The 12,074-nt window shown below is 40.6% G+C and overlaps 1 protein-coding gene across 5 annotated transcripts in view; it reads right to left on the reverse strand.

The window, feature by feature from the left end:
• CTNND2 (catenin delta 2) overlaps positions 1-11,798 on the reverse strand; it is a 471,257-nt gene extending 459,459 nt beyond the window's left edge. For 3 of the 5 annotated variants that reach the window (XM_039910616.1, XM_039910617.1, XM_029053896.2), the window contains exon 1: positions 11,630-11,798. In XM_039910616.1, coding sequence (XP_039766550.1) covers positions 11,630-11,666 — 37 coding nt within the window. In that variant the 5' untranslated portion in view covers positions 11,667-11,798. Of the gene's footprint in view, positions 1-5,716; positions 5,842-11,629 lie in introns of those variants that run through there. The other 2 variants (XM_007659724.4, XM_039910619.1) reach the window with 2 other exon arrangements.
• Between the last annotated feature and the right edge of the window lie 276 nt (positions 11,799-12,074).

The raw sequence follows: 12,074 nt of genomic DNA on the forward strand, positions 1-12,074 counted from the left end.
GCATGATGAGTCATACACACAATTCAGAAAACTGCATGTGATTGACCTAGAAGATATAGGAGGCTCCTTTCAAACACCTAATAAAACAAGGAAGGAAGGTAAAACCATATACTCTGAAAGCAAAAGGGCAAATGCAAACTTAACAGAATCATAACCGGCATGAGATAAGAGTAGTCTTCAGCATTTGCAGGACAGATAGGGGTTTGAATGGATCAATTTTTAAATGAAAAACAACAAAGAAGTGGGGTATTACTAACCTTAGGAGAAAAGTAATAAAACAAAACTTAATGAAAGTAGAACCCTTCACTTCTGGACTGAGCTGCTACCAAGTCCACTTGAAGCATAATAGATCTGACCAAGCAATTTTGATAGCTGATGAGTCTTCATTTAAAATTTTTCACATAAAAATTTAAACATACTTGAAAGTTAGAAAGATACTGAAGTCCTGTTGAACCCAATGATAGATGAGGATCAGAGTTCTCATTATAAAAATGGTACAAATCAACATAATGACTTTCAGCAGCTGGAAATCAATAATTCAGCAACCACAATCCACCTACTATTTCAGAAAACTCAGGATAGGTGAAATAAACAGTTGTCCAGTTGAAAAAGGTGAACATGCATTTTCCAGGGTTAGGAAAGGGTTTGGGGAACCAAAAGCAAATTTGAATTAGATGTTATCCAAGATAAAGTTTTATTTCTGGAACCCCCATTGAGTCACAAAATTATCACAGCAACAAAGCCAAGGACTGCACAACTTTTAAGGGTTTCCAATGCTAACCATGTACACTCAACTGGGAATCAGACACTATACCTTCCTTATTAATCTTCAGCATTTATGTACATAAATTCACCTCTGTCAATTTTTTTTTATTAATTTGCAAATACTCCATATCTGCTCCTTATGGGCAGAGTGCATTACTTATGCACGTTTCTATAAATTATATATTATAAATGATATATTAATATTAATGTCCATCTCCCTCTCTACTCTGTAAGTTTGTTGTGGGCAGGGAACATCCTCCAACTCTCTTGTGTTGTACTCCCCCAAGCCCTTAGTACAATGCTCTTCACACAGCAAGCTCTTAATAAATTCAATTGATTTGCTTGTTCTGAACTTACCGTGCACTAGACAGTACTCTGCACACAGTAGGCAATCAATAAATACTCTTGATTGATTTACTAGTCTTCTGAAGAGTTTCAATGGGCACTCGGTAGTTCTTTTTTAAGCTGTTCTTTCATTACCATTCCAGATAGAATCCCAGTTTTCCTTTCTCAGAAAGGCAAGAAAAAAGTGAAAGGTCTTATAACTCTATGTCTCTGAGAAAAAATGAAGTATTTAAGGGAATGTGCTGTACAGGAAGATGGAATGGATGGTAAATAGAGGGCAAATACTGGACCACCTGAAAAATAGGGGAACAGAGTACTGAAGTTGGAATGTGCAGGCAACGATAAGAGGAGGTTACCCAAAATGACAGCACTGCATTTCTCCTGTTCCCTGCTCTTTCCCCTAAGTCGTATTCTCTCTGCCCGGTGGCATGTCCTGCCAGTGACAAGATGTACCTCATACTCCACTTAAACTTCTGTGCCTGAGCAATGCTCAAAGGCTAGAGGGCACTAGTCAATTTTCATACAAAAAGGATGTAAGAGATTCTCTCTCAAATACAAACTCAAGGATGCAGGCTTACCATGGACCGTGTCAACTTCCAACTGATGGACAATTCTACTGTTTAAAAACCACTCCATTTCCAGGAAAAAATGAAAGTCTTAGGCAATGTGCTGGCTATTTAGAATTCCTTTCAAAAAGGCACCAGTTCCAAAGTAGAAAAAAAACCTGTTACATCTCATAGCTATAATACCATGTCAGAGTTTTCAGAAGGCCAAAACGATTACAGTATGAAGGACTGAACTACCATAGATAGGGTCCATTGAAATTTTCAGTCAAATAGAATAGAGATAGCAGCTATAAGTTACCTACTGTACAGTTACCTTATTGCCAAGTAAACTTTACCTATTTCAGAGAATGTTTTGACAACTTCATCTCACTTCCTCCTACTATATTGATTACGCATTTGAACGACATAAGTTGCTTAAACGATCTCTCTTCTGCTGTCTCTTTACAAAAGAAACCGACCATGGTTACATCTCTGTTTTCATTTACTAAATGAACAGTCATGATGATAATGATGATGGAGTCTCCTGTCAGAAATGACAGATAAGACCCAGCCTTGAGACTTCAAGACCAAGAACCTGCACAGGGGAATTGATTATAGTGCAAGTGGCTTGTTCAGAGCCACTTGTATCAATCAATGGTATTAAGTGCTTACTGTGTGCAGAACATTGTTCTAATAAGCCCTTGGGAAAGTACAATACAAAAAAGAGTTGGAACCCCCCTTCCCTTCCCACAAGGAGCTTACAGCAGGAGTTAAACGTTAGAGCAGGAGATAGACATTAAAATAAATTATAGATGTGTACATAAGTGCTGGAGGACTGAGGTGGGTGAAGAGCAAGCTCTTAAAGGGTACAGATCTCAGTACATAGGCTAAAGTATGGTGTGCAAAAAGTTGATTCAGTGGATAGGGGTGCTACACATTGTCAAGTGCACATATGATCTTTGCTCAAGACAGCTGTCTATAGGGAGATGCACAATTAGAACCCAGTCTCCTCATTACCAATGGTCTTTTCACCAGATCAACATCAGGGCTAATGGTAATTTACTGAGCTTCTACAGTGGCTAGAACACTGTACTCAGTGCCTGTGAGAGTAAAATGGAGGTAAAACAGTCAAAGAATTTAGAACTTAGCAGGGGTAGAATGTGGAAACAGTTTGTGAATAGAAATATCCATCTTTGATAAAAGAACTCCATCGAAAAGAATTAAAAGAGATAGTATAAGCCTGGTGTGTGCGTCTCTCTCTCTCTCTCTCTCTCTCACACACACACACACACACACCACCCACACCCCCAATTAGAAGTTCTCTGGTGGCTCTATTATGACCTGATTCATAGAATATCAAGATACATGTCAAAAACAACAACTCAAGAAATCCTATTTTTCAGCCAGAGTATCGAAATGCTTACTACATGCTAAGTGAAATACAATACCTCTCTCCCTTTTTTGGCATTGACAGTCGAATTGCTAGCAATCTGCCCTCTTTTGTGCCTCGATATCGATCGGAGGTAAGAGCGGGCTGAACATCTCATTTCATTTACATTTTATATTCTTATGGGTTTACACTCATGAATTGCTGAAGAGGTTCCAGAGATAATTTCTCTGGGCTTCCTGGTAATATACCACCAAGCCAAAAAATTAAAAAAATAAATACAATTTCATTACTAAGCATTCTTCTATCATAAGCCATGTAAATATCATAGGAATCCAAACAGATTTGTATTGGCCAACAACCAGTAGGGACGAGGGGGCTGCTAGAATTCAGTAAGATAGGACTGAAGAGTACCAGACTTAAGCCCCTGTGCCAGCCCTGGTCACTGATCACTGGAACTGCAGCTGGCTACACTCCCAGGATTAGCTATTACTTTCTGCATTGAAGCTGATTGGAAATTGCTTTCACCATTTAGAAAATGGGCAAGGCAGGTGGGTGGATGGGTGGGTGGGAGTTTCACAAGAGTCATCTCTCCTACCCAGTAACAAAGTTAGAGTAATCCTATCCAAGTGCCCAGAATAAGAATCCATCTGAAAAGAGACTAGAGCTCTCCAGGGAATGAATGATGGTCTGCAGGGAAGGGAGTAAGGGAGAGAAATGGGGAGGAGTGGGGGATTATAGGCTGGAGAAGATGGAGCAGAGCCCCTAATACTACATGTTTGAGGAAGAGTGCACAATGGATGCGATTTTTAAAGTCAGCTTGAAAAAGGCTTCTTCTAAGCCACTAGAATCCTATCAGAAAAAAATTAGGCTTTAAAATTTAACACAAAAATCCTCAAAACATAAATGGAAAACCCATCTTGACAGAGAAGCTTCCTGATTTCCTGAAAATACTGAGCTGAGTAGTGAAATGTGGAAAAATTATGTACCAAGTTATATTTTACCAATTCTATACCAAGATCAAGTGTGGTAGCAAGTGCATTTACACTGAATTTTCCCTTAATGCAACATAAAAATGACTTTTTCAACATAGTAGGTCAAGGAAAACCATATATGCAGACCTTTTCAAGGCAGAAAATACTCCACATCTTTTCATTTGACATACTTTAATGAAAATCTACCTCAATGAGATAAAAAATGGGAATGATCTTGTGCCAGGGAATAGTTTAAACTACCATGTTCCTACTGTTATAGAGTGCACAGAGCCTATGTACACAAACTGACCTAGAAGAGAAGAAACATGGGCTAATAACACTTTCCTGTCCACAGAGGCAAATTCTCACCACAAGAAGTGCAAATCCTAGGATCCTTCGGAGACTTGGAGCCTCCAGGGAGGAAATAGATGAGGCTAATATAAACAGTGGCACATAGCCAAAGTGTGTGTGTGGTGGGGGGGGCATGAAGGGGAGAAAAGAGAAGAGAGAGAAGGGGGGATAAAAAAAGAGGAGAGAGAGGCGGGGGAGAGAGAGAGAGAGAAAATGAGAACTTATAAAGAAGCTCCATCAATCCCCTGGACTCTCTGTACCCCTGGTCTTTATCTACTCAACATATGAAAAAAGATAATTGTAAAACCTTGGCTGAGAACAAATCATCTTGGAATAAACCCAGAACTAGTAGCTCAACTTACTTCCACAGATGGTTTGCCTTATCTGTAGAGACATGCCTTTGAAAAAGGTATTCCTGCACAACATCATGTTCTCAAAAATTGTATTGGATCAAAAATTATTTCTATTCAGAAATAAGAGGTAGAGGAAATTAATTTGAAAACAATTTGAATATATGAGACTAACACAGAAAATATTCAAGAAGACTGTGGAAGACAGAGGCAGTTTTATAAAGCCTTTAATAAACCTGAAATCTGAAGTGAGTATATTTCTCTTATTTCCCTGATACTTATCAGTGGTCTTTACCAAATAGATTCTCTCTTGAAGCACAACTGCTGAAGTCAGTTTCTAGGAAACCATTAATTTTAAATAGTTACTATTGGGTTCCATTTGCACTCCACATAATATTGACATTCTGTGTGAAACAGCTTTCCTGACAGTAGCATCATGTTATGGCCATATCACAGTCATGTTAGGGGAACTACAATCCTTAATTCATCTATCACGTTCTCTCTGAATCACATGCATACCCACACACTCATATGAACATGATAGCTGTCCTTCATTTTCAAAAATGACAACAATCATCACTGGCCAATCCTACCCAGGTGTGTGACTATGGCCAGAAAGGCCAAGATGTAATCAACACTTTCTTCTGCATTATTTTCATATAAGACAGACCCTCCCTGCAATAATAATAATGGTGATGTTTGTTAAGCACTCTCTGTGAGCCAAACACTATACTAAGCACTGAGCTAGAAACAAAATAATCCCATCAAACCCAGTTTCTACCCCATATGGGGATTCCTGTATAAGTAGGAGAATAAGTTATTAAGTCATCATTTTAAAGGAGGGAAACTGTGGCACAGAAAAGTTAAAGACTTTACCATGTTCCCTCAGCAAAAAAAACAAAAACAAAAATGGGAAGAGTCAGGATTAGAACTCAGGTACTGGCTCTTTCTACCAGGTCACACTGTTTCTCAATGAGTCTGTCCCATTTTCAAGCCTACCTTTTGGCCTCTCAAATTTTGGGGAACCTTCTACTGCAGGAGAACAACTCTGCTTTCCATTACTACTCTCTAGGATGGTCGACAACAGTCCCCTACAGCTATGGCAGATATAGTGCACTTCTCTAAGTCTTTAAATAGTCTCTCCTGCTTTAGTACATCCTCCTTCAATTTACTAATACAGCAGGTGCTTGAGTAGCTCATTACCAACCATTCAGTTCATATGTCCCTCCAGATAAACTCCATAGCTGTGAGCACTGCTTCAGTGTCAGAGAACCACTTTACTCCTTTGCTATTCATGTTTAGTTTGGTACCTGGGGGATTAAGGTAAAACCACGTGTTTTTTGTAGAAAGTTGAGATCTTAATCATTTTGCCCCAGCTTCTTTATCCACCTCTTACAAATGGGGCAGGGAAAACCTAGTATCCCATTCACAAATACAAAATGTTCTATATACAGTCTTGATCTGTGATAGAAGAATGCATTTACTTAGATTAGTTTATGGCTATATCAACATTACTATATGCATATAGTATCTGAGCTATGAAATATTCCCAAGTAGAATATTTGGGAGCTTGAGAGAGAAAAACGTTTGTGTTGGGGGATGGCTGGGAAATGTTGGAAATCTTAGAAGAGATGCCTATTAATGGGCCTCAGCTGAAAAAATCAGTTAACTGATTAATGGATCTGCATAACTAAAAAGTTTAAAATAATCAATTAACAATGCAATAGTTCAATGCCAAAGTAACTACAAAAAAACTACTAAAATTCACAACTCAAGCAATTTTTTAGGAAATACACAGCAGTGCATAGGTATCAACCTTTAATAATAATAATAATAATGTTGGTATTTGTTAAGCGCTTACTATGTGCCAAGCACTGTTCTAAGCGCTGGGGTAGACATAGGAGAATCAGGTTGTCCCACATGGGGCTCACAGTCTTAATCTCCATTTTACAGATGAGGGAACTGAGGCACAGAGAAGTTAAGTGACTTGCCCACAGTCACACAGCCGACAAGTGGCAGATCTGGGATTCGAACTCATGAGCCCTAACTCCAAAGCCCGTGCTCTTTCCACTGAGCCACGCTGCTTCTCAGAGAATCTTTGGTTCTCTGATTATTAGAAATGCCTACCATAACCTCCTTCTGCCAATTCCTTAATCTCTTAAAATCTCCAATGCACTTGAGGAAGACTATTGCTTGTTTTACCTTCCCATACTACAGCCATTCAGAGACTGCTTTAGTGGGTGTTTCCCAGCACTGCTGTATTCCTACCTATTTGAAGTGAATTCAGAGAGTATCCCTTACAGTTAACTCCTCAACCCCAAGGTTGGGGTTATCCCCATTTTAGGAGAAAATTCCAAATAAAGCTAAAGGCAGGAGAGGATCAAGATCAGAGATAAGGATAAAACGATTTCAATTTTAAAGGCAAAATAATGCATTTACGGAGAACAGCTTTACCAACTCAGTTGTATTATACTCTCCCAAGCGCTTGGTACAATGCTCTGCACACAGGCAAGTACCATTGATAAGGGTGAATATACAGAGCTATCTACAGTAGTGGGTGATATACATATATTTTGGATTTTCACTAGTTTACAAAGTGGAATCTTCCTTTCGCATGATTACAATCAAGAGTAGTCACTTTAGTAGGCACTTGAATAACACACATTTTATTGTAGAGACTTACTCAACTCATTGTGGGCAGAAAAGGTGTCTGTTATACTGCACTTTGCCAGGGCTCTGCACATATTAAGCCTTCAATAAATGATTGACTGACTACAGAATTTTAAAAATTGGATATTTTCAGGGGACAGCTGAGTCTCACTTCCATGAATGCATTAGGGTAGACTGAAGAGGCAAGAAGTCAGGTCAGTGGTTCACCTATCTTCCATGCACCTTCTCACTGATTTGGAAGTATTCCTGATCAACAACTTATGAGTGGGACTGCTGTGACCCCAGGCTTCTCCATCCTGGACCACGAAGACTACAGTGAGGCCACTCAAGGCACAGCAGAGTTGGGGGACAGGAATGAGGGGAGAGAAAAACTTGATTGACCAAGGGACCCTCAAGTTGATTGATTAATGTCAGGGTTCCTGTTGAGTTTTGAGGCAGGGATATCCATGTAAACTTCCATTGTGTTGTTGTAGCTACATAATACTCTTCCTAGAAGCGTTAGTTGCTGAATACTGAATATCTTTTACTGTACTTTCCAAGGGCTCTGCACATATTAAGCCTTCAATAAATGATTGACTAAGAATTTTAAAAATTGGATATTTTCAGGGGACAGTGTACAGTCCTCTGCACACAGTAAGCGCTCAATAAATAAGATTGAATGAATGAATGTGTAATCATGGATAAAACCGCTTTTTTTTTTTTTTTTAAAGGGCAGTCCCCATTCCTCTATTACACAACTAACCGTGTTTCCTCAGTGAAACATTTACTTCTAAGGATGCTGATCTTTTGAACATTTTATGCTTAGGAAACAGATTTTACAGAATAGAATTTCAGTTCACAAATGACAAAGGCATGTCTTAAGAATTATAAAAGGATGGTGTGTAAAAGGAATTTGAGAGGGTATTTTGCTTCTCTATACTTAGAGAATTAGAGCTTCTTTAAAAAAACTCATAGGAATTCTGATTCTTAGTATCAAAATGACATTTTAATCTTAGAATGAAAAGTAGTGGACTACAATATTTGTGTTTCTCATAACCCAAGCTACCGCATACGATGGAAATTGGATTCACTAAACCAAAACAGGCAGATTATTAATCATTAGGCTGGATTGGCAGGGAATGATAGAAACTATCTATGACACATTTTAATATTTTATATTCATATAAAAATCTGTTACCTTGGCAATCAGATAAACTTAAAAAATAGCAACTAGTATCATGAACTCTTCCTACTCAAATTAACATATTACCAACACTATGATGACATCACCAGGCCATCAAACTGAGCAGTGCTGAATAGACAATTCTTTAAAACATATTAATGAGGGGATGGCAGATAATGGATCTTGACTTGAGGGTTTCTCCTTTAGACTTCAAAAATTAGCTGAGGGAACCAAAGGAAAATTAACACCCCTTCCCATCCCACTTCATTTGAGATTGGAGTAGACCTCTCAGAACATACCTCACTATCACAAATATGGAAGGGCTCCCAGTGTTTCTCTGAAAGTTATCAAAAAATAAATAAAATGGCTCCTTGACATCTCACTTGAAAAGAAAGCATAAAACTGTCAAGAAAGATGTTACGGATTCCCCCAGGAAAGACTGTACAATACAAAGACTGTATTTTGAGAAGGATCACCATGATAGTGCTAAAGATAAAATAAATATTCCCTCAGCTTGTGTTACTAATAACTTTTATCAACTCAAGATGTTCTAGTATGCTTTGAACATTTATGGAAGATTGTCAACCACAGAATGGATATTTATAAAATTTTCTCCATCACTGTCAAAAATCAAAGAGTTGGTGTATTATCATTTCCACCTTCAAACACAGTGAACATGCGATAAATGCAGTAGTAGCAATTAAGTACTGATTTAATGTGATCATTTCATATAAAAGCTCTGATGTCACACTTACCCATCATCTATCCAATCCTTTTAATGTTAATCCTTAAATCTATATGCCAAAATGTACCATCCAATCACTATTTTTCACGATGAATAATCTAAACAGTTAATTACATTGCAACCAAATAAAAGTAGTTACCCTTTCAACATAACTTACAAGGCCTTGATTGGAGGAATGCATTTAAGCCATCAGGCAAATACAAGTACTTGGAGTCACTTAAATCCACTGCCTAGCCAGTCTCATCTCCTTTTGAAATGGTTAATACCCATACTCCTATTCCAAAAGAGTTGTAGTAGTTTAGAATGGCTTGATTGTCCATTAGAGTAATTAAAATACAGGCTAGGTTAATCTAGCCAGCTCTACGACATTTTATATTCCCTGGAAAAAACCGGATTACATAAAACTAGCAGCATACCTCTGTGTTAGAACAGAATTTCAAGATCCATCGGTAATACTAGTACCTCCCATTCGAATGGTGAGCTTACTTTGTAATTCAAAATACGTGCCAAGTCATACTCAAGAACTTTTTTTTTTTTTTTTTTTTACTGTCCACCGACCACTTTGTGCAATCCCACACAAACGTTAGCCTGTCTTCATTTATATAAAATACTAGAGCATAACTTCAAACACAAGGTACTAACAGACGTTAATGCAGCATTCGTTGCATGAAGGTCAATCTTACATTACTACAATATACATTACTGTTCAGAGGAGACCAAAGGAATGGAGTTCCAAAATTAAAATTTGGCTCGATTTATGGCTTAAAAATTACATTTTTTTTCCCGATTCTAGGCACAATTTCAACAATCGTAATTTCACCTATGAAAGACCTCTCGGGCTTTGTTAAAATCGAGCTCTAATAGACTCAGATTCATGGAAGCCCTTAGAACCCGACACCGACGGCCGAAGAATAAGATTCAGTAGCGCGCTCTCTCTCAGGAATAGAAACACCTGGTTCTGCATACGGTAAAGGACCACTGAGCATCAGTGACTTCACAGCATTTGAAAGTACTGAAACACAAGGAAGTCCACGATAAATCAATGTCAACAAAAAGGGAATAGATTCGATTTTAAACGTTGAACACACCCAAAGCCAAAAAGGGTCTTCGGGTTTGTTCTCCTATTGTAGGTTGGAATAACTCAAACATCTCCATCACACCTCCACATGACATCGTAGCGACTAACACACAAAAGTTCTCTCATATAAACAAAAACAATGATATTTTCCCAAGCCAGGACTCCTTCGATAACTTTGTTTCAGCCTCAAGGGTTAAGGTCTGCATGCAAGGTAAAGTAGAATGTTTACACGCCTGAAAAACAAGGTCTTATGAAGTGACCGATAATGACCGGACGCTTCCCGCAGGCCGACGAATCTGGTGATCGTCGATAATTCTCAATAAACCAATGTAAAATTTGCTCGATGGAAGTCCCCCGCTGGGGTTAATCATACATTTCTGAGCCAAATCAAACTGTGTGTGCTCTTACAACTCCCAAGCAGTGGGATGGAGGGGAGAAGTAGCGGAAGAATAGACTTGTGATCCCCCAGTCCTTACTTAGAGGGTTTTCTAAGTAAAATTTTCTTCTGGGATTATTTCTAGAGATGCTGATGGGAGTCGATATGCCTACCACCAATTCCATCTAGGCTCCCCAGACTCTTTAGTGCCTCGACTCACTCAGTAGTGACTTAAGCCTAGTGAGAGGCAATCGATGCAAAGACATTACCCGGGCCAGAATAAAGGGAAGGTAAGGAAAAAGAGAAAAGCATCTTTGCCTTGGGCCATTAATTATGGATCGAGCCAAATATCCCGTTGCACATCCCGCCCGGAAAACCTCAGACAGGGCGTTCAAAACCCTCTCTATTGTCAGAAGCCCCAGACCCTGCAAAATAAAGCCGCTAAATATAGATAGCGGAGGGGCTGTCGGCCAAGGGAAGAGGCAGCAGGAGACGAAGCCCCAGCCATGGATGGATATGACTAAGTCTTTCCCTTCTGCTCCCGACCCAAACATCCCAATGACATTGGGCGGGAGAGCCGAAGGCTGGCTGCAAGTGCCCCCACCTCCTTCCCCTCTGTGCGGGACGTCATTAATGCCATAAAGTCCATCATTGCGGGATGGCTCGGGGGAGCAGTCTCGTCGACGGTGCCCTGCAGAAGCCACCGTCTGGGAAGGGCAGAGATCAGGGGAGGGGAACCTGGGCCTAGGTGGGCATAGGTGGTGTGTCGCGTCCTCCCCCCGACAAAGAAAAAAGCCCCAGCCTGCTGAAGGACCTGTCGCCGACCCCTTCCACCCCTCCAGAAGGCCGAGCATCCCCCCGACCCCAACCGAGGCACTCACCGAAAGGCGTCGAGCCCGTCTGCTTCCTCCCCAACATGCACTCTCCCCCCCAAGAGCCAAATCCTCAATCCCGGGAAAGGTGTGGGCGCCGCCTCCAGCGTTCAGTGCAAGGTCCTGACCTTGCCCAACTGCAGCATCGTCTGCTTTTGTTTGTCTGCGGGGCGACGGTGGGACGAGGGAGGCCGGGGGAGGGAAGGGGGGCGAGGGAGCGGGGCGAGGCTGCTCCCGATCCCCTCGGCCTCCTCGTCGTCCTCCTCTTCGGCTCTCACCACCACCTCCTCGTCCTCCTCCTCCTCCTCCTCCTCCTCCGCGGCTCTGCCAGCTCGGGAAGGTGGGCCGAGCTCCGGGGCCGCGGTGCTGGGGATGCCGGTGGGGATGCCTGCTCTTTTTCCCGGAGCTGCTCTTCCCGGGGTGGCTCTCTTCCCGCTGCTGCTTTCCCTGGTGC

The sequence above is a fragment of the Ornithorhynchus anatinus genome, chromosome X3 (assembly GCF_004115215.2).
Source record: "Ornithorhynchus anatinus isolate Pmale09 chromosome X3, mOrnAna1.pri.v4, whole genome shotgun sequence".
Taxonomy (NCBI): Eukaryota; Metazoa; Chordata; class Mammalia; order Monotremata; family Ornithorhynchidae; genus Ornithorhynchus; species Ornithorhynchus anatinus.